Source organism: Geotrypetes seraphini, chromosome 1, assembly GCF_902459505.1.
Source record: "Geotrypetes seraphini chromosome 1, aGeoSer1.1, whole genome shotgun sequence".
NCBI classification, from domain to species: Eukaryota; Metazoa; Chordata; class Amphibia; order Gymnophiona; family Dermophiidae; genus Geotrypetes; species Geotrypetes seraphini.
In genome coordinates, this window is record NC_047084.1 from 336,294,257 (window position 1) to 336,313,267 (window position 19,011).

Consider the following 19,011-nt stretch of genomic DNA (forward strand, 5'->3'; position numbering starts at 1 on the left):
GAGCCCGTGCTGATATTAGCACTCAAACATCAAATGAGCCTTTTGGCAGCTGCAGTAACATAATCCCGATAAAATGGGAGGTTTTGGTAATAGATCTTAAAGATTGTTTTTTTACCATTCCTCTACATCCGGATGATAAAGAAAAATTTGCGTTTACTGTGCCTGTTCTTAATCATAGTCAACCAACTCAGAGGTATCAGTGGACAGTATTGCCACAAGGATCTAACGCAGCTGGAAAAGTGGGCCGAAAAATGGCAAATGAGCTTCAACGTAGGGAAATGCAAGGTCATGCATGTGGGGAAAAAGAACCCGATGTTCACTTACAAAATGGGGGGAACACCACTAGGGGTCAGTAACCTGGAGAGAGACCTGGGAGTGATGGTAGACGCAACACTGAAGGCATCGGCGCAGTGCGCCACGGCCTCAAGGAAAGCTAACAGAATGTTGGGTATCATTAAGAAGGGTATCACGACCAGGACGAGGGAAGTCATCATGCCGCTGTATCGTGCAATGGTGCGGCCGCATCTGGAGTACTGTGTCCAGTACTGGTCGCCGCACCTCAAAAAGGACATGGCGGTACTAGAGGGAGTACAGAGAAGAGCGACTAAACTGATAAAGGGAATGGAAAATCTCCCATATACCGACAGATTAAAGCAGCTAGGACTTTTCTCCCTGGAAAAGCGGAGACTTAGAGGGGACATGATAGAAACCTTCAAGATCCTGAAAGGCATAGAAAAAGTAGACAGGGACAGATTTTTCAAATTAAGGGGCACCACAAGTACAAGGGGGCACTCAGAGAAACTGAAAGGGGACAGGTTTAGAACAAACGCTAGGAAGTTCTTCTTCACTCAGAGGGTGGTGGATACATGGAACGCGCTTCCAGAGGCTGTGGTAGACAGGAACACATTAAATGGTTTCAAAGAAGGTTTGGATAGATTCCTAGAAGAAAAAGGGATTGAAGGGTATAGATAGATATAGACCACTGCTCAGGCAATGGGCTTGATTGGCCACCGCGGGAGCGGACCGCTGAGCAGGATGGACCTCTGGTCTGCCTCAGCGGAGGCAACTTCTTATGTTCTTAAGGGATGTTAAACAGTCCCACTCTGTGTCAGATGTTTCTCAAACATATACGTTTCTCAAGCTTTAATATACCATTATATGGATGACATCTTAATAGCAGCACCAAAAATAAAAACAGAATGGATTTCTGAGTTGACCACACATTTAAAACATTATGGAATGTGCATTGCACCTGAAAAAATTCAGAAGCAGTATCCTTATATCTATTTGGGTCACAAATTACTACAATCGTATGCAGCTCCTACCATTATTACTTTAAAACTTCATTCTACAATCACATATGTTGAACTTCAACAAATCCTGGGCACTCTTAATTGAGTATGCCCCTATTATCCCAGGACAAGCAGGCAGCATATTCTTAACGTATGGGTGACGTCACCGACGGAGCCCCGGTACGGACACTTAACTAGAAAGTTCTAGTTGACCGTACCGCGCATGCGCAGGTGCCTTCCCGCTCGACGGAGGAGAGCGTGGTCCCCAGTTTCTTCGTTTCCGCGGAGCGAAGACGCATGTGCTTTCAACAGCTGTTGAAATTTTCTACTTTGCCTTCCCGCTCGCGTAATTTTCTTCCTTTTTTGCTTTTTTCCCTTCGGGTTTCTTTTTCGTCTAAAAAAAAAAAAAAAATTCTTTGTCTTTTCCTTTATTTTTCTGGCCGGCCCCGGCGGGGCCTGTTGCCAACATACAGGTCTCCGGGTTTGATTTTGCGGAGGCCGTGTTTCCATTCATGCCCCCTCAGCCGGGTTTTAAGAAGTGCCAGCGGTGTGCACGCCCGATCTCTCTCACTGACCCGCACAATTGGTGCTTACAGTGCCTGGGTCCAGAGCATCGGGCTGACACCTGCACCCGCTGTGCTACTCTTAAAAAACGTACGTTAAAGAATAGGCAGATCCAGCAGAACATCCTTTTTGGCACCGGATCTGCCATGGAGTCAGCCACACCATCGACGGCGCCGCTAAAGTCGGCACCGACTACCTCCACACCGCCTGATCCTTCCTCGGGGTCGATGGCGTCAGGTAAGCCGGCTAAGAAGCTTTCCACTTCCCTTGAGCGCCCTCCTGCCACGGCGGCGACACCGGTCCTCCCGGCATCCAGCCGACCCCGTAAACGCTCCGCCCCGATTTCGGTGAGTGCCTCGTCATCGGCCTCCTCATCGCCGGGGCGTAGAGCAGCACCTATGGTACCGAAAAAGAAAAAAGCGGTACTGGTGCCTCCTCTAGACGACCGCATTGCGGCCATACTCCAAACTCAATTACAGGAGCAGCAACAGCTACAGCACCTGTTGCCAACAATATTGGCCCCGCTCCTTCCGGTACCGGACCGGCCCGAGCCTCGCACCATACCACCGGAGTCGACTCCATCGGTACCATTAAACACGTCCATGCCGGTGCTCGCGGCGGAACCCATCAACCCTCTCGTGCAACTACACTCTGATGCCGATCCTCTCCGACATCGGGACCGTTGCCAAGCCGACCGAGACCGGCACCGCTCCTCTTCCCCCGGTACCGTCTCCATGCGTTCTGGAAAATCTCTCTCTAAGACTCGCCACGCAGAACCATCCACACCACCGTCCCGTCCTATACACACCGACGTCAGGGACCCGGACCTCTGGGAAGAATCCCAACCCGGTACCGACGATGAGGCTTCTTCAACCGACGAGGAGCCCTCCACAATCGATACTGGTTCCAAGCCTGAATAATCCTCGTTCACCAAATTTCTTCGGGAAATGTCGGCGGCTCTCTCTATCCCATTAGAATCTGACTCTAAGAAGTCACAGGCTTTCCTAGATGCCCTAGACTTCGAGCAACCCCCTAAAGAATTCCTAAAGTTACCTGTCCACGACATCTTACGGGAAACTTTCTACAAGAATTGGGAGAACCCTCTCTCGGTACCGGGGGCCCCTAAAAAACTGGATAGTCTCTACAGGGTCATCCCTATCCCGGGGTTTGACAAACCCCAACTACCCCATGAATCTCTTCTTGTCGAATCCACCTTGAAGAAAACCCAGGGATCCAGTATTTATGCTTCTACCCCTCCTGGCAGAGAGGGCAAAACGATGGATAAATTTGGCAAGCGCCTTTATCAAAATTCAATGCTTGCAAACAGAGCCAATAATTACACCTTTCACTTCTCCTTCTACATGAAGCATCTGGTTCAACAACTCTCTTCATTACAAAAGTATCTTCCTGAACGTAAGGTCCCTCTTTTCCAACAACACATTTCCAGTCTGCTCCAACTCCGCAAATTCATGGTGCGCTCTATTTATGATTCTTTCAAGTTCACCTCTCGAGCTTCGGCCATGGCGGTTGCCATGAGACGTCTGGCCTGGCTGAGAGTTTCCGACCTCGACGTTAACCACCAAGACCGCCTGGCTAACGCACCTTGTCTTGGTGATGAACTTTTCGGAGAGTCCCTAGACTCCACCACCCAGAAACTCTCTGCTCACGAGACCAGGTGGGATACTCTCATCAAACCAAAGAAGAAGACTCCGCCTGCTCGCCCCTATAGACAGCAGTCTTCATACCAACGCAGATTCTCAGCCAGACCTCTTCATCCACCTCCGCAACAACCTCGCCGACCTCGTCAGCAACAGCAAACTCAGGCTCGCTCCCAATCTCATCAACTTGCCAAGCCTCTCCCTCAGTCAAAACCTTCTCAGCCCTTTTGACTCCTTTCTCCAGGGCATAGCCAGTCTCTCACCAGCGTTACCTCTTCCTCAACCTATCGGAGGACACCTGCAACTTTTTCTCAGCCGTTGGGAGGTCATCACGTCAGACCAGTGGGTCCTTACCATCGTTCGCCATGGCTACTCTCTCAACTTCCAGACTCTTCCACCAGACAATCCTCCCGTAGAGTCTACTTCTCACTCCTCTCAAACCCTCCTCCTTCTCAAGGAGGTTCAATCCCTCCTTCTTCTCAATGCCATCGAAGAAGTCCCCCAAGACCAAAGGGGTCAGGGATTCTACTCCCGCTACTTCCTGGTTCCCAAGAAGACAGGAGACCTACGTCCCATCCTCGATCTCAGGGACCTCAACAAGTGTCTGGTCAAGGAAAAGTTCAGAATACTCTCCCTGGCCACGCTTTACCCTCTTCTCTCTCAACACGACTGGCTATGTTCCCTAGACCTCAAGGAGGCCTACACTCACATTCCAATCAATCAGACTACACGTCGCTACCTCCGGTTTCAGATACAGCACCATCACTACCAGTACAAAGTGCTACCCTTTGGCCTCGCATCATCGCCCAGGGTGTTCACCAAGTGCCTTATTGTGGTGGCGGCCTTCCTCAGGTCTCACAACCTCCAGGTGTTCCCCTACTTGGACGATTGGTTGGTGAAATCACCTACGTCTCTGCTTGTGCTACAAGCCACTCAACACACCATCTCTTTCCTCCATCTTCTGGGGTTCGAGATCAACTACCCCAAGTCGCATCTGCTTCCCACACAGCGACTTCAGTTCATTGGAGCAGTTCGACACCACTCTGATGAGGGCGTTTCTCCCCTCCGACCGTCAACAGACCCTGCTCCATCTTTGCCGCCAGGTGCTCCTTCATCACTCCATACCTGCTCGGCAGATGATGGTCCTCCTGGGCCACATGGCTTCCACGGTCCATGTGCTCTCTCTGGCACGACTCCACCTCAGAACACCTCAGTGGGCTCTAGCCAACCAATGGTCTCAGACCACGGACCTTCTTTCTCATCCCATCTGTGTGACATCGTCTCTTCAGCGATCTCTTCAATGGTGGTTGAACTCCTCCAATCTTTCCAGGGGTCTGCTTTTTCATCTACCCCCTCAGTCCATGGTCCTCACCACGGATGCCTCACCCTGCGCATGGGGAGCCCACCTGGGAGAACTTCGCACACAGGGTCTCTGGACCCCTCAGGAACGTCAACATCATATCAACTTCCTGGAACTCAGGGCCATGTTCTATGCACTCAAAGCTTTCCAATACCTTCTCTACCCTCAGGTTCTTCTCCTGTGCACAGACAACCAAGTCGCCATGTATTACATAAACAAGCAAGGCGGCACCGGTTCTCCCCTCCTCTGTCAGGAGGCCATCCGCATCTGGACCTGGGCCACGGCCCGCAATCTCTTCCTCAAGGCTGTCTACATCCAGGGCGAACAGAACTCCCTGGCCGACAATCTCAGCCGCATCCTTCAACCTCACGAGTGGACTCTGGATCCGACCACACTCCGCTTCATCTTCGATCGGTGGGGCACTCCTCAGGTGGACCTCTTTGCAGCTCCTCACAACCATCAACTGCCCCTTTTCTGTTCCAGACTCTACTCTCCTCATCGTCTGGCCCCGGATGCGTTCCTGCTCAACTGGACGGGTCGGTTTCTCTATGCCTTCCCTCCACTTCCTCTGATGTTGCGGACGTTGTTCAAACTCCGCAGAGACAATGCCACCATGATTCTCATCGCTCCTCGGTGGCCTCGCCAACACTGGTTCTCTCTCCTGCTCCAGCTCAGCTCCATGGAGCCCATTCCTCTTCCTGTGTTTCCTACTCTACTTACGCAGCAGCATCAGTCTCTACTACATCCCAATCTGTCCTCGCTCCACCTGACAGCTTGGTTTCTCTCGGGCTGACCTCTCCACAGAATCTGTCTCAGCCTGTCCGTCGCATTTTGGATGCCTCCAGGAAACCGGCCACCCTCCAATGTTACCATCAGAAGTGGACCAGGTTCTCCTCTTGGTATCTACTGCATCACCACGATCCCACCTCATTGGCGGTGGAAACTGTACTGGACTATTTGCTCTCTCTGTCCGACGCTGGCCTCAAGTCTACCTCCATCAGAGTCCACCTCAGTGCCATCACTGCGTTCCATGAGCCTATCTTCGGAAAACCTCTTACGGCTCATCCCCTGGTTTCCCGGTTCATGAGAGACCTCTTCAATGTCAAACCACCTCTGAAGCCTCCTCCAGTCGTCTGGGACCTGAATGTGGTTTTGTCAGCCCTCATGAAACCTCCGTTTGAGCCTCTTGCCACTACTTCACTCAAATTTCTGACATGGAAGGTGCTTTTCCTCATTGCCATCACCTCTGCCAGGAGGGTTAGTGAGCTGCATGCACTGGTTGCCGACCCACCTTTCACTGTTTTTCACCATGACAAGGTGGTTCTGCGTACCCATCCTAAGTTCCTTCCCAAGGTGGTCTCAGACTTTCACCTCAACCAGTCCATTGTTTTGCCTGTCTTTTTTCCCAAACCCCACTCTCATCCTGGGGAACAGGCGCTGCATACGCTGGACTGTAAGCGTGCCCTTGCTTACTATCTTGATCGCACCAGGGCTCACCGCTCATCCCCTCAGCTCTTTCTATCTTTCGACCCTAACCGTTTAGGTCGCCCTGTCTCTAAACGGACGCTTTCTAACTGGCTTGCTGCCTGCATTGCCTTCTGTTATGCTCGGGCCGGTCTCTCACTGGAAGGTGCTGTCACGGCCCACAGACTCAGAGCTATGGCTGCTTCCATGGCTTTCCTCCGTTCCACGCCCATTGAGGAAATCTGCAAGGCTGCCACTTGGTCCTCAGTTCACACGTTCACTACTCACTACTGTCTGGATGCCTTCTTCAGACGGGATGGACTCTTCGGTCAATCTGTGTTACAAAATTTATTTTCCTAATGGCCAACCATCCCTCCTCCCCCTCTGTTAGCTTGGAGGTCACCCATATGTTAAGAATATGCTGCCTGCTTGTCCTGGGATAAAGCACAGTTACTTACCGTAACAGGTGTTATCCAGGGACAGCAGGCAGATATTCTTAGGACCCGCCCTCCTCCCCAGGTTGGCTTCTTAGCTGGCTTATCTTAACTGGGGACCACGCTCTCCTCCGTCGAGCGGGAAGGCACCCGCGCATGCGCGGTGCGGTCAACTAGAACTTTCTAGTTAAAAGTGTCCTTACCGGGGCTCCGTCGGTGACGTCACCCATACGTTAAGAATATCTGCCTGCTGTCCCTGGATAACACCTGTTACGGTAAGTAACTGTGCTTTTTAATATACCTACTGATCTTCTCAGCCCCTTATTTCATCTTTTGACTAAAGGCAACGCCTCCTCCCGACCCATATTCTGTGTGTGCTGTTTCATCCCTACCAGTGGCTTACCAAGGGGGGGGGTGTCCGCCCTGGGTGCACGGCTTGGGGGGGTGCACAGCCGGCCAGGTCCAGGTCTTCCTGCCCTTCCTTTCCCCTGGCCACGCCGCTACGATCCTACCTCCCCCCACCGACAAGAAGTTTTTCCGACATCAATTCTGACGTCGGAGAAGACATTCCGGGCCAGCCAGGCAGTGATTAGCTGGCCCGGAACGTCCTCTCCGACGTCAGAATTGACGTCGGAAAGACTTCTTGTCGGCGGGGGTGGGGTGGGGGATGTAGGATCGTAGCGGCGCGGGGTGGGGGAAAGGAAAGGGAGAGGTGCTTTTTTTTCCGCGGCAGGGAGGGCAGGATGTAGGCAGACAAGCTGGCTGGCTTTAGCGTGGCAGGGAGGGAGGGAGATAGGTAGACAGGCAGGCTGGCTTTGGGGTGGCCAAAATCTGGAAGGTAGTGGGGGGGACATAAGGAGGCACTGTGGGCACCATGGACACGGGACGGAGGCACTGAGGGCACCATGGACACGGGACGGAGGCACTATGGACATGGGAAGAAGGCACTGGGGGCACTATGAATACGGGACAAAAGGCACTGGGGGCACTAAGGACACAGGACGGAGGCATTAAGGACATGGGAGGGAAGGAAGGAGGGAGGGAATAGAAAAGGGACAATTATTGGGCCCGAGTGCAGAAAGAAAGAAATGAAAGAAAGGATACACAGTCAATTAATAGATGTCACCTTTTGATGAAAAAAATAAATGGTCATGTTACCTCTGACTTACTTTCGCTGCAGCAGAGTCGGCAGCCGTGCTGAGGTGCAGGAAGGTCCTGTGCTGATTCGTCTGCCAGCTCTGCTCCAGAAGAAGTAAGTTACATCGGAGGGGGTGGACCCGGCAGACACAGTCATTGCAGGACTTTGCCACAACTCCCTGCGTCTGCCGGGTCCACCCCCTCCGACGTAACTTACTTCTTCTGGAGCAGAGTCAGCAGACCTTCCAACATATGGCTGTTGAGTCCGCTCTAGAGCTCCGGAGTGGGGTGGACTGGCAGCCGGAAGCTACAATCATCGTGGGTCCTTGCTGCATGAAGGAAGAGAAAGGAGCAGGATTGCTGGAATGGAAGAGTGGTGGAGGGAAAGAAAGGGGGCAGGGTGGTATGGAAGGGTGGTGCTGATAGAATTGATGTACAGAGAAAGGGGAGAGACATAAGGGGGAAGGATATTGGAGAGAGAGAAAGGGGGGCAGATGCTGATTGAAGAGGGGTAGATGGCGAAAGAAAGGGCAGACATTGGATGGTAGTAGGGAGCCTATGCTGGATGGAAGTGCAGATGGGAGAGATAAGGGAGCAAATGCAGGAAGGAAATGGGAGGAGAGAAAGAGGGGAGCAGACACTGGATTGGAGTGGACAGAGAGAGGAGAAGTTACTAGATGGAAGGGTTGGAGAAAGAGGGTACATGATGTCAGAGAGAAGGCTTCCGGTTCAGGCGCAGGGCGCATGTAGGAGTCTTTTCCCACAGCTTTGTGCACCGACGCACTCAGAGAGCCAGCCCAAAGACGCCACGTTGATCGCACCATGGACCGACAGCTGAAGAACACTGTCTTGGGTCCGATGGACGTGCTGGCCCTGTAGACCAGAAGAAAATTTCTGCGGACTGGCACCATTCATGGACCGGCGGTTGAAGAACACTGATGTAAAAAGGTCTAATTGATGACCTCTTTCATATGATTTTTTTTTTCCACAGCTGGTAAATAAAAGCCAAGAGACCGCAAATTAAAATCAGAGACACCTGTATCCTGGCAATTTTCTAAATTAATATTCAAGTCTCAGTAGAATGCAATGTTTAAATAAAATATGCTTTAAGAAAAACACAGGTCCATTACTGGTACCTTCCTACTGTTGGGGACAATTCTTTTAGGTCTTCCAGTGTCGGTGGCACGTTGAGAAGTTTTTTATAGAGAGCCAGTGGGAAGTGGAAGTCAGCCATGCAGTTATTAAACATAGCCATGCCCATGAGAATCCCAATTATGAAAAAGTTGTTGCTACCTGCTGACACCTACAAAAAAAATTGAAACAGGATTTGTGAATTTCAGTCCTCTGTTACCGTGTTCCAATAATGTAAACAAATATACCCCAATATTCAGCTATACTTTGCCGACCAGGAATGGTTCCAAACTGCTAAATAACACTTAAGTAAACTATCCATCAATATTCAGCAGGAGATAGCTAGCTGTGTTGTCCAGTGACTGGTTTTGTTGAGTGACACAGCTAATCACTGCCAATATTTTATTTTTAATAATGTAATTAACAACTCTCCCTTCCCCCTTTACCCTCAAGTTCACGTTCGTACTTGTAATTTGTCTATTTAATGTTCACATTTCCCCTCCCCTTATAATAAACTTAATTTTAACCTTTTATTTTTAGCATTGTAAACCGGATAGATGTCCTTCGATGGTTGGTATATTAAAATTAATGAACTTGAACTAAATCCACAATGGCAAACTTTAAACTGGTTAGCCCCGGGTCAGTATCGCTGCAGCCCCTCAAGAGGTAGCTGGGCTGCTTCCCATAAGCTTTGTTATTTTCAAAACTTACATAAGTGTAACAATAAAATACAACATTTTCTTCAATACCACACTTAATACTCTATTAATATCTATTTTAGAATTAATTCCCTCCTCCCTCCTAAAAAATCAGAATGTTCAACATATAAAATTTATATACTGACCCTCAAACTAATATATCCAAATTTATTATCCTATCAGACCCCCAACCTCCCCCTCCCGGATGTGCATGTTTATAGGGGAAAACAATGATTAGATGTTACAATATTTTGCTAATGGCTCCCAAGTCTCCTGAAGTTTTTTAAAATTCCCTTTCTGAATGGATAATGTTCTTTCCATTTTATAGATATGACACAATGAATTCCACCAAAAACTATAGTTAAGCCTCTTCCAATTCTTCCAATTGCTCGTAATTTGTTGTATGGCGACTCCTGTCATTATTAATAAAAGCCTGTTGTTCTTAGCTCTCATTGATACACCAAATAGCACAGTATCGTAGGATAATGCCACAGGATTTTCCAATAAACAATTTATTTGGTCCCATATTGATTTCCAAAAAGCTAAAATAAGTAGACAATAGAACAATAAATGATCTAAAGTCCCTACTTCAAGATGACAATGGCAACATTTATTTGACTTAGAGCTATCTAACTTTCGTAACCGAACAGGGGTCCATAATGCTGTATGTAACAGAAAAAAACAAGTTTGTCTCATAGATGCTGACATTGTACATCTCAACCTCCAAATCCAGATTTGTGGCCATTGAGATGCAGAAATTTGGTGCTTAATCTCAATACTCCAAATGTCCCTAAGCCCAGTTTTTGGTTTCTTATTTATAAATCCAGCTAACAATTTATACCATTGTGCGGCCTGGTGTCCCAGGAAGTCTACCTGAAAACATAAGAATTCTAAACTATATTGATTATTTAAATTTTTCCATTCAGGGAACCCCACCTGAATGGCCTGCTTCAGTTGCAACCATCTAAAACTTTGTGATTTATTAAATCCAAAATTATGTTGCAACTGTAAAAAGCCAAGCAGCTTACCATTAGATATAACATCCTCTAAAGTACGTATTCCTGCTATCATCTAATGCTCAAAAAACAGCAAGGGAATATATTTATCCAAGGTGATACTTATAAATCACTGTTGTACTAATCACCTTTGTTTTACTTCAAGCACTAATTTCAACACAAAGCTGATGTGGTTAAGTGAACACTTAGACCCACAGCTGAGGTCCGGTGAAACAAGTTCACAGGGCAGCTGTTAAGGAGACCATCATAGTTGTTCATAGTCTCCTCCACCAAACAAAGACTAAATAACAAAAAATAAAACTTAAATGGAAATAAAATCATAAATTTCACAACAACTTAACTTTGAATGGTGTAGATGGTACACATAACTGCTCCGGGCTCCTCCGTTTATTCACAATACCGACCCCCCAACCTAGGTTTCACCCACTGGCTTCTTCAGGAGGGGTACTACAATTACAAGATGACTCAAATCAACACTGCACCACACAGCTTACTAACTAACACTACATTTTGAAATACTCAATGTACACACTCTCTCTGCAACTTACCGGCACAAACACTCCATACTGCTCACACACGCACTGCTGACAAGAGGAACTTCCCAGCAGGCCACGCTTTAAATACACTCCCCTTTTGCTACCTATTACATCATCACTCCTGACATCATGAATGATTATAATTGAAACCATTCAATATCATTGTTTAATCCTGCAGGGGCCAGGGTATGCCATTGGAATATAAACTTATGCTCCAAATAAAGAAGATGTTGAGTAATGTTTCCAGATTCTTTATAAGCACTCATAAGAACAGTGTATTGTAATTCCTCAATAGAGTGCTGTTGCTCAATCCAATGGCTCACACCAGGGGGGCAGTTACACATTTGCATCTTATATTGCTCAAGTGTTCGGCAATGCGGATTTTAATAGCACGCCGGGTATGTCCTATATAATATAGCCTATAAGGGCAAATAATGCAATATATTACTGCAGATGACAAACAATTGGTGCCTGTTCTTAAATAGAATTTCTTGCCCGATCACGATGTTTCAAAATCTGACCTAAATTCCGGCCCCTGGTATGGGCAAATAAAGGGCTGTCGTTCAAGCTCTCATGTACCTGCAGCACTGGCCAGTGTTTCAAAATGGGGGAAAATTTTTAAGGTTGCGGAGGATCTGCTCTGACGAGTGGGATTTTCAGCAGCAGGCCACGCTTTTATACACAAAGTTTATGGAGAGAGGTTATCCTCCCCGGGTAGTTAAACGGGCATGGAAGAGAGCCCGTAACTGTCATCGGGAGTGGCTATTTCATCCCCAACAAAGGGAGAATAGTGGGGCCGTGGTATGTGTATTGCCTTATTCCAATCGAAGTCAACAAATTAGAAAAATCATTTTGAAACACTGGCCAGTGCTGCAGGTACATGAGAGCTTGAACGACAGCCCTTTATTTGCCCATACCAGGGGCCGGAATTTAGGTCAGATTTTGAAACATCGTGACCCTGTCCAACAGAATAGAGAGGATCCTCACGTACGTTGTCATCAGTGTGTGTATTGCTCTCATGTCCTCAACACTGACCAAGTGGTAATTCCTCAAACAGGGGGCAAGAAATTCTATTTAAGAACAGGCACCAATTGTTTGTCATCTGCAGTAATATATTGCATTATTTGCCCTTGTAGGCTATATTATATAGGACATACCCGGCGTGCTATTAAAATCCGCATTGCCGAACACTTGAGCAATATAAGATGCAAACGTGTAACTGCCCCCCTGGTGAGCCATTGGATTGAGCAACAGCACTCTATTGAGGAATTACAATACACTGTTCTTATGTGTGCTTATAAAGAATCTGGAAACATTACTCAACATCTTCTTTATTTGGAGCATAAGTTTATATTCCAATGGCATACCCTGGCCCCTGCAGGTTTAAACAATGATATTGAATGGTTTCAATTATAATCATTCATGATGTCAGGAGTGATGATGTAATAGGTAGCAAAAGGGGAGTGTATTTAAAGCGTGGCCTGCTGGGAAGTTCCTCTTGTCAGCAGTGCGTGTGTGAGCAGTATGGAGTGTTTGTGCCGGTAAGTTGCAGAGAGTGTGTGTACATTGAGTATTTCAAAATGTAGTGTTTATTTAGTTAGTAAGCTGTGTGGTGCAGTGTTGATTTGAGTCATCTTGTAATTGTAGTACCCCTCCTGAAGAAGCCAGCGGGTGAAACCTAGGTTGGGGGGTCGGTATTGTGAATAAACGGAGGAGCCCGGAGCAGTTATGTGTACCATCTACACCAGTGTTTTTCAACCGCTGTTCCGCGGCACACTAGTGTGCCGCGAGATGTTGCCTGGTGTGCCGTACGGTCAGGGCCGCCATCAGGGCAGTACCACCAGTCCTGCATTCAGGGGCCCGGAGCTGACAGGGGGCCCGGGCTCCCCCAGGGTCCTAGGCCACAGTCTAGGGAGAGGGGCGATCCGCCCCACGTGGACAGGAGAGAGCTGGACGGGGGACCCGCGGAGTTCAATACATCTCGAGCCGCGAGGCTCGTCTTCTGTTCCTGCCTGCCCTGCAGCTAACATATAGCTGATCACAAGCGTTCCCCGATGTCAGCGCTGACGTCGGAGGGAAGGCTTAAGCAAAGCCTGCCCTCCGACGTCAGCGCTGATGTCGGAGAATACTTTCATTCGGCTATTTGTGCGCGGCAGGGCAGGCAGGAAGCAGAAGACAAGCCTCACGGCTTGAGCTTCGTTTTGCTGAGAAAGTTGCAAAGATGGGCTGGGAGGCAAACACGGAACACAAAAGGGGGGAGGGAGTGCATTTTTGGACACAGAAGGCATGGACTTGGGAGAGAGGAAGGGAGGGAAAGAGATGCTGAGGTGGGGGAGGGAATGCGTTTTTGGACACAGAAGAAATGGACTTGGGAGAGAGGAAGGGAGGGAAAGAGATGCTGAGGTGGGGGAGGGAATGCGTTTTTGGACACAGAAGAAATGGACTTGGGAGAGAGGAAGGGAGGGAAAGAGATGCTGAGGTGGGGGAGGGAATGAGTGTTTGGACACAGAAGGCATGGACTTTGGAGAGAGGAAGGGAGGGAAAGAGATGGTTGTGTACACGGGGAATAGAAGAAAGGAGAATTTTTGGTCATAGGGAGGGAGTGAGGTATAGATAGTGGCATACCAGGGTGGGAGGGGGGCGGTCTGCCCCACCCCGGGTTTACGTCCCAAGGGGTGCACAGCTGGCCACCCTCCAGTGTTGTCCCTAGGCCGGCAAACTGCGGCTCTTTAGCCACTTGAGTGCCACCGCCGCCATCGGGAACAGGCCGGCGCCAAGTTCTCCCTGCTTTTCCCTGTGGGGCCGGCCAACTCTCGCCACTCGCGTCAATTTTGACGTCGGAGAGGACGTTCTGGGCCAGCCAATCGCTGTCTGGCTGGCCTAGAACGTCCTCTCCGACGTTAGAATTGACGACGGGTGGCGAGAGTTGGTCGGCCCCGCGGGGAAGAGAAGCAGGGAGAACTTGGCGCCGGCCTGTTCCCGATGGCGGCGGTGGCACTCAAGTGAATTACTTTATATATAGTCAATATAGGCACAGAGTTAAATTTTTTAACATTTTCTAATGGTGGTGTGCCTCGTGATTTTTTTCATGAAACAAGTGTGCCTTTGCCCAAAAAAGGTTGAAAAACACTGATCTACACCATTCAAAGTTAAGTTGTTGTGAAATTTATGATTTTATTTCCATTTAAGTTTTATTTTTTGTTATTTAGTCTTTGTTTGGTGGAGGAGACTGTGAACAACTATGATGGTCTCCTTAACAGCTGCCCCGTGAACTTGTTTCACTGGACCTCAGCTGTGGGTCTGAGTGTTCACTTAACCACATCAGCTTTGTGTTGAAATTAGTGCTTGAAGTAAAACAAAGGTGATTATCATCTAATGCTTCCAGATGACCTTAAATCCGCCAATTTGAATCTTGGAGTTTAGTCATATGGTTTGATTTGTTGATTTGTGAATTGGAATAGGTGTTAAATTATTAACATATTGTACTGTTTTCCATGTATCTACTAGTATTCTGTTTTCTTTATATAATCTAGGCATTTTGATACTGAGAACATGGCATAATCACAGAGGAAAAATGAGTCGCCATTCCAACCATAACCAATCTGGGATATTTTCAATGGGCTCTGGGAGGATCCAGTACATACCTTGGCGCAAAATATAGGCTTGATGATACCTATAAAAATTGGGAAAAAATTTACCCCTCCCTCCGTAATTGGTTTTTGTAAAGATACTAAGGCAACTCTAGGAGTTTTACCCAGCCGAATAAATTTTGTGAGAATACTATGAGAATACTATTTAACTTTTTATAAAAGGACACCTGAAAAAAAAACTGGTAACATTCCCATTTGATAACAAACCACAGGCAATATCATCATTTTAATAATTTGAACTCTCCCCCACCAGGAAAGATGTAAAGGATTCCATTGCCCACACATTTCTGTTACCTTCTGTAATAAAAATTTTTCATTCACTTTCATTGTTTCATCCAGTGTGTTCTTTATCCAAATGCCTAAATATTTTATTCCATCCTCTTTCCATAGAAAGGAGAATTTTTCAAATAATCCTTTTGTGCAATGAACATTAATAGAAAGAACTTCTGATTTGCTCCAATTTATTTTGTATGCTAAAATTTTTCCAAAATTTCTCTATTACATCAAGTAAGCATGGAATGGTTGTTTCAGAATTCCTCAAATGAAGCAGTATATCATCTGCATAAGCAGAGACCTTATATCCTCGATCTGAATAAGGAATACTCTGTATCTCCTTCACCTGCTGAATAGCTAATAACAAGGGTTCTAATACAATATCAAAAAGCAAAGTAGACAGGGGACATCCCTGTCTATCTCCCCTCCGCAAACTAAAACTTTCAGAGAGATTATTATTAATATACCATCTAGCTGAAGGGGAACTATACAAGGACTGAATCATTTGTATGAATCCTGAATCTATTCCAAACCAATCCATTGCTTGATACATATACTCACATATACATATACTCACTCAGCAAATACGACCACATTACCAATGCATACCTAGAATCCCACTGGCTACCAATAAAAGCAAGAACACAATTCAAACTCTACTGTCTCATTTTCAAAGTAACCCATGGCACGGCACCCAGTTACCTAAATAACCGTTTTCACTACTACCACCCACCAAGAAAAAGGAGAACACAGAACCTCTTCACCTATCCACCACTCAACGGTACCTGTCGTAAGAAACTCTATGACAACCTCCTGGGGACACAGGCAGCCAAAATAGACTCTGACATCTCTAAATTACTGACCAAAACAACAGACATAAAAGAGTTCCGCAAAGAAATAAAAACACTACTGTTCAAAAAATATCTCCCATCACTCTAACCACCGCCCAACGAGTTCCCATTCAACGACTTCGGAATCACTCATCCATATTATCTCTTTGTCTGTGATCAAGAATGTACAGAAACTCTTCTACATTACACCCGACTTAACTGATCGAGTTGACATGTATTACCTCTGCAAAATGCATTATCTTCTGCTATATGTATTATCTTCTGTCATAAGTAATATCTTCTGTGAAATTGTAATATCATAACTCTTCACTGTTCCTGTAACTTACTCCTATCCTGAAATGTAATTCTACTGGAATGTCCCAGATATTTTCTATATTGTAATCCGCCTAGAACCGCAAGGCACAGGCGGAATAGAAATCCGTAATGTAATGTAATGTAATACATGAAGGTCCCCCACCCTATCAAAAGCTTTTCCTTCATCTAAAAATACAGAGAAGGGGATCTTTCATGACTTTTGTTAAATTTAACATATGAAAAGCCAATCTGGTGTTGTTGGAGGAATGTCTCTGAGCAACAAATCCTGTTTGATGCATACCAATAATAAAAGGGAGAGCCTTAACCAAGTGCAAGGCCAATGTCTTAGCTAGAAGTTTACCATCTACATTGATTAAAGAAATAGGCCTGTAATTTGAAACCAATGTGGGATCTTTATTTGGCTTCGGCAAGACTATAGTAACAGATTCTGCCATAGTACTTGTAATACAACCATTATTTAGTTGGAACTGATATAAATTTAATAAATGAATTAAAAGGGTATTTTGAAATGTTTTATAAAACTCTACCGTGAAACCATCTCCACCTGGAGCGGATCCCAGCTCTAAGGGACTTCAACGCTGATTGCAATTCTTTTAATGATATAGGTGCCTCTAAGCTTCTTTTTATATGATCTGGAATTTTTGGACCACTAATTAATTTTTAAAACTCTGAACCATCTTTTTCTTTATCTAAATAAGGCTTGGAAGAATACAAAGCTTTATAAAAACTTAAGAATTGCTTTAAAATAAGTCCAATTTGAGAATGGGAATCACCCTTTTCATCTTTTATTGCAATAATTTTTGTCCTTCTTTTCTTTAAGATAATTTGCCAATAATCTTCCCGTCTTATTCAAGCTTCCATAATACATGGTCTGTTGAGAAAACAAATCTTTCCTTGCAAATTGTGAAGAAATCTCATTATATTTACATTTTATTTGTAAAAGAGCCTGTAGAGTAGTTTGTTCCCATTTTTCAACCAATTTTGACTCTAAAATCTTAATTTCCTGTTCCAAATTATAAAATCATATTTTTAAGCTGTTTCCTAGCATATACTGAATATGATATAATTTGATCTCTCATAGTGGCCTTAAACGCATCCCATAAAGTTACCACTGAGATTTCTTGTGACTCGTTAATTTGGAAAAATTCATTCATTTTTAATTGGAATTCTTCAAGAAAATTTGAATCCTCTAACAATGCATTATCGAATCTCCATAATGATCTACCATTTTCCTGTTCAGCAAGATTAAATTCAATTAACACTCCTCCATGATCAGACAAAATAATTGGATCTATGGAGGCTTGTGTTACTTGCTGTGTTAACTGACTTGAAACGAAAATATAATCTATTCTTGAAAAGGATTTGTGGACCTGAGAACAAAAAGAAAATTCCCATTCATTAAAATGAAGTATCCGCCATATATCTTTTAAATCACAAGATTGTACCAAATTATCTAAACCTAATGACTTCATAATACCATGACTCGCATTGGCTTCCAATAGAAGCAAGAGTGAACTTCAAATTCTACTGCTTACTTTACAAGGCTATCAACGGAGAAAGCCCAACTTACTGGAATAACAGACTAAATCAATCCTCCTCAATCAGACACAGAAGAACCCATTCACTATTCTATTGCCCACCATCCAAAAATGTCAAACGAAAAAAACTCTATGACAACTTAATAGCCTCCAAAGCAGCTAAGTTGGACAAACAACTCACCTCTATTTGTTATCTTCATCCACAGATTACAAAACCTTCAAGAAAGAAATTAAAACCATACTCTTCAAAAAACACGTTAAACCTATCCAGCACAACAATCCTAACCCAACATTCTATAAACCCTTAGTACCCTCTAATTTTTTTCTAATTACCAAACATTATCTAAAACCCATAATTATCCCTTAAAATTTTATCTCATCATTTATTCTATTACTTCAAAGTTGAAATGTAATTCTTGTTTTTAGTTTGGATGTAATCCGCCTTGAACCGCAAGGTAATGGCGGAATAGAAATCACTAATGTAATGTAATAATTTTGCTAGGTTTTTTGTCCATCAATGGATCCATAACAGCGTTAAAATCCCCCGCCACTACTAAATTAGAAGTGGCCAGTGGTAGTATCAACTGTTGCAGAGTTTTAAAAAATTTACTTTGCTTTGAATTTGGGGCATATACATTAAGTAGCGCCAACATAGTATTTCCCAGGCTCATTTCTACATGTACCCATCTTCCTAAAGGATCTGAATCTATTATTTTAAAAGTAGCTGAGCATTTTTTATTCACCAAAATGGCTACTCCTGCCTTTTTCCCTATTGCCGGGGCAAAAAAAAGCAATGCTTTACCCAACCATCTTCCAGTTTCTTAGCTTCTATGGCCGCCGAGTGTGTCTCCTGAATATAGTATATATCTACATTTTGTTGTTTCAGAAAGGTAAGTATTTTCTTTTTCTTTATTGGATGGTTGAGGCCATTAACATTCATCAAAAAATTTTCAACTTCATTATAATATTGTAATAAAAAGGGACTGTAAGAGATACCACAAACCATCAAATATTCTTTTTTTTTTTTTTAATTTATTTATCAAATTTTTACATGTTATAAATCAAGTATCCACTTGTACAGAAAGTTGAAGAAA

The 19,011-nt window shown here is 45.3% G+C and overlaps 1 protein-coding gene across 2 annotated transcripts in view; it reads right to left on the bottom strand.

Moving 5' to 3' along the window:
• The window catches only part of LOC117367053 (E3 ISG15--protein ligase HERC5-like), a 194,553-nt gene that overhangs the window by 45,799 nt on the left and 129,743 nt on the right, over nt 1-19,011 (bottom strand). For both annotated transcript variants that reach the window (XM_033959271.1, XM_033959279.1), the window contains exon 18: nt 9,046-9,212. In XM_033959271.1, the coding sequence (XP_033815162.1) occupies nt 9,046-9,212 (167 nt within the window). The remainder of the gene's footprint in view (nt 1-9,045; nt 9,213-19,011) is intronic.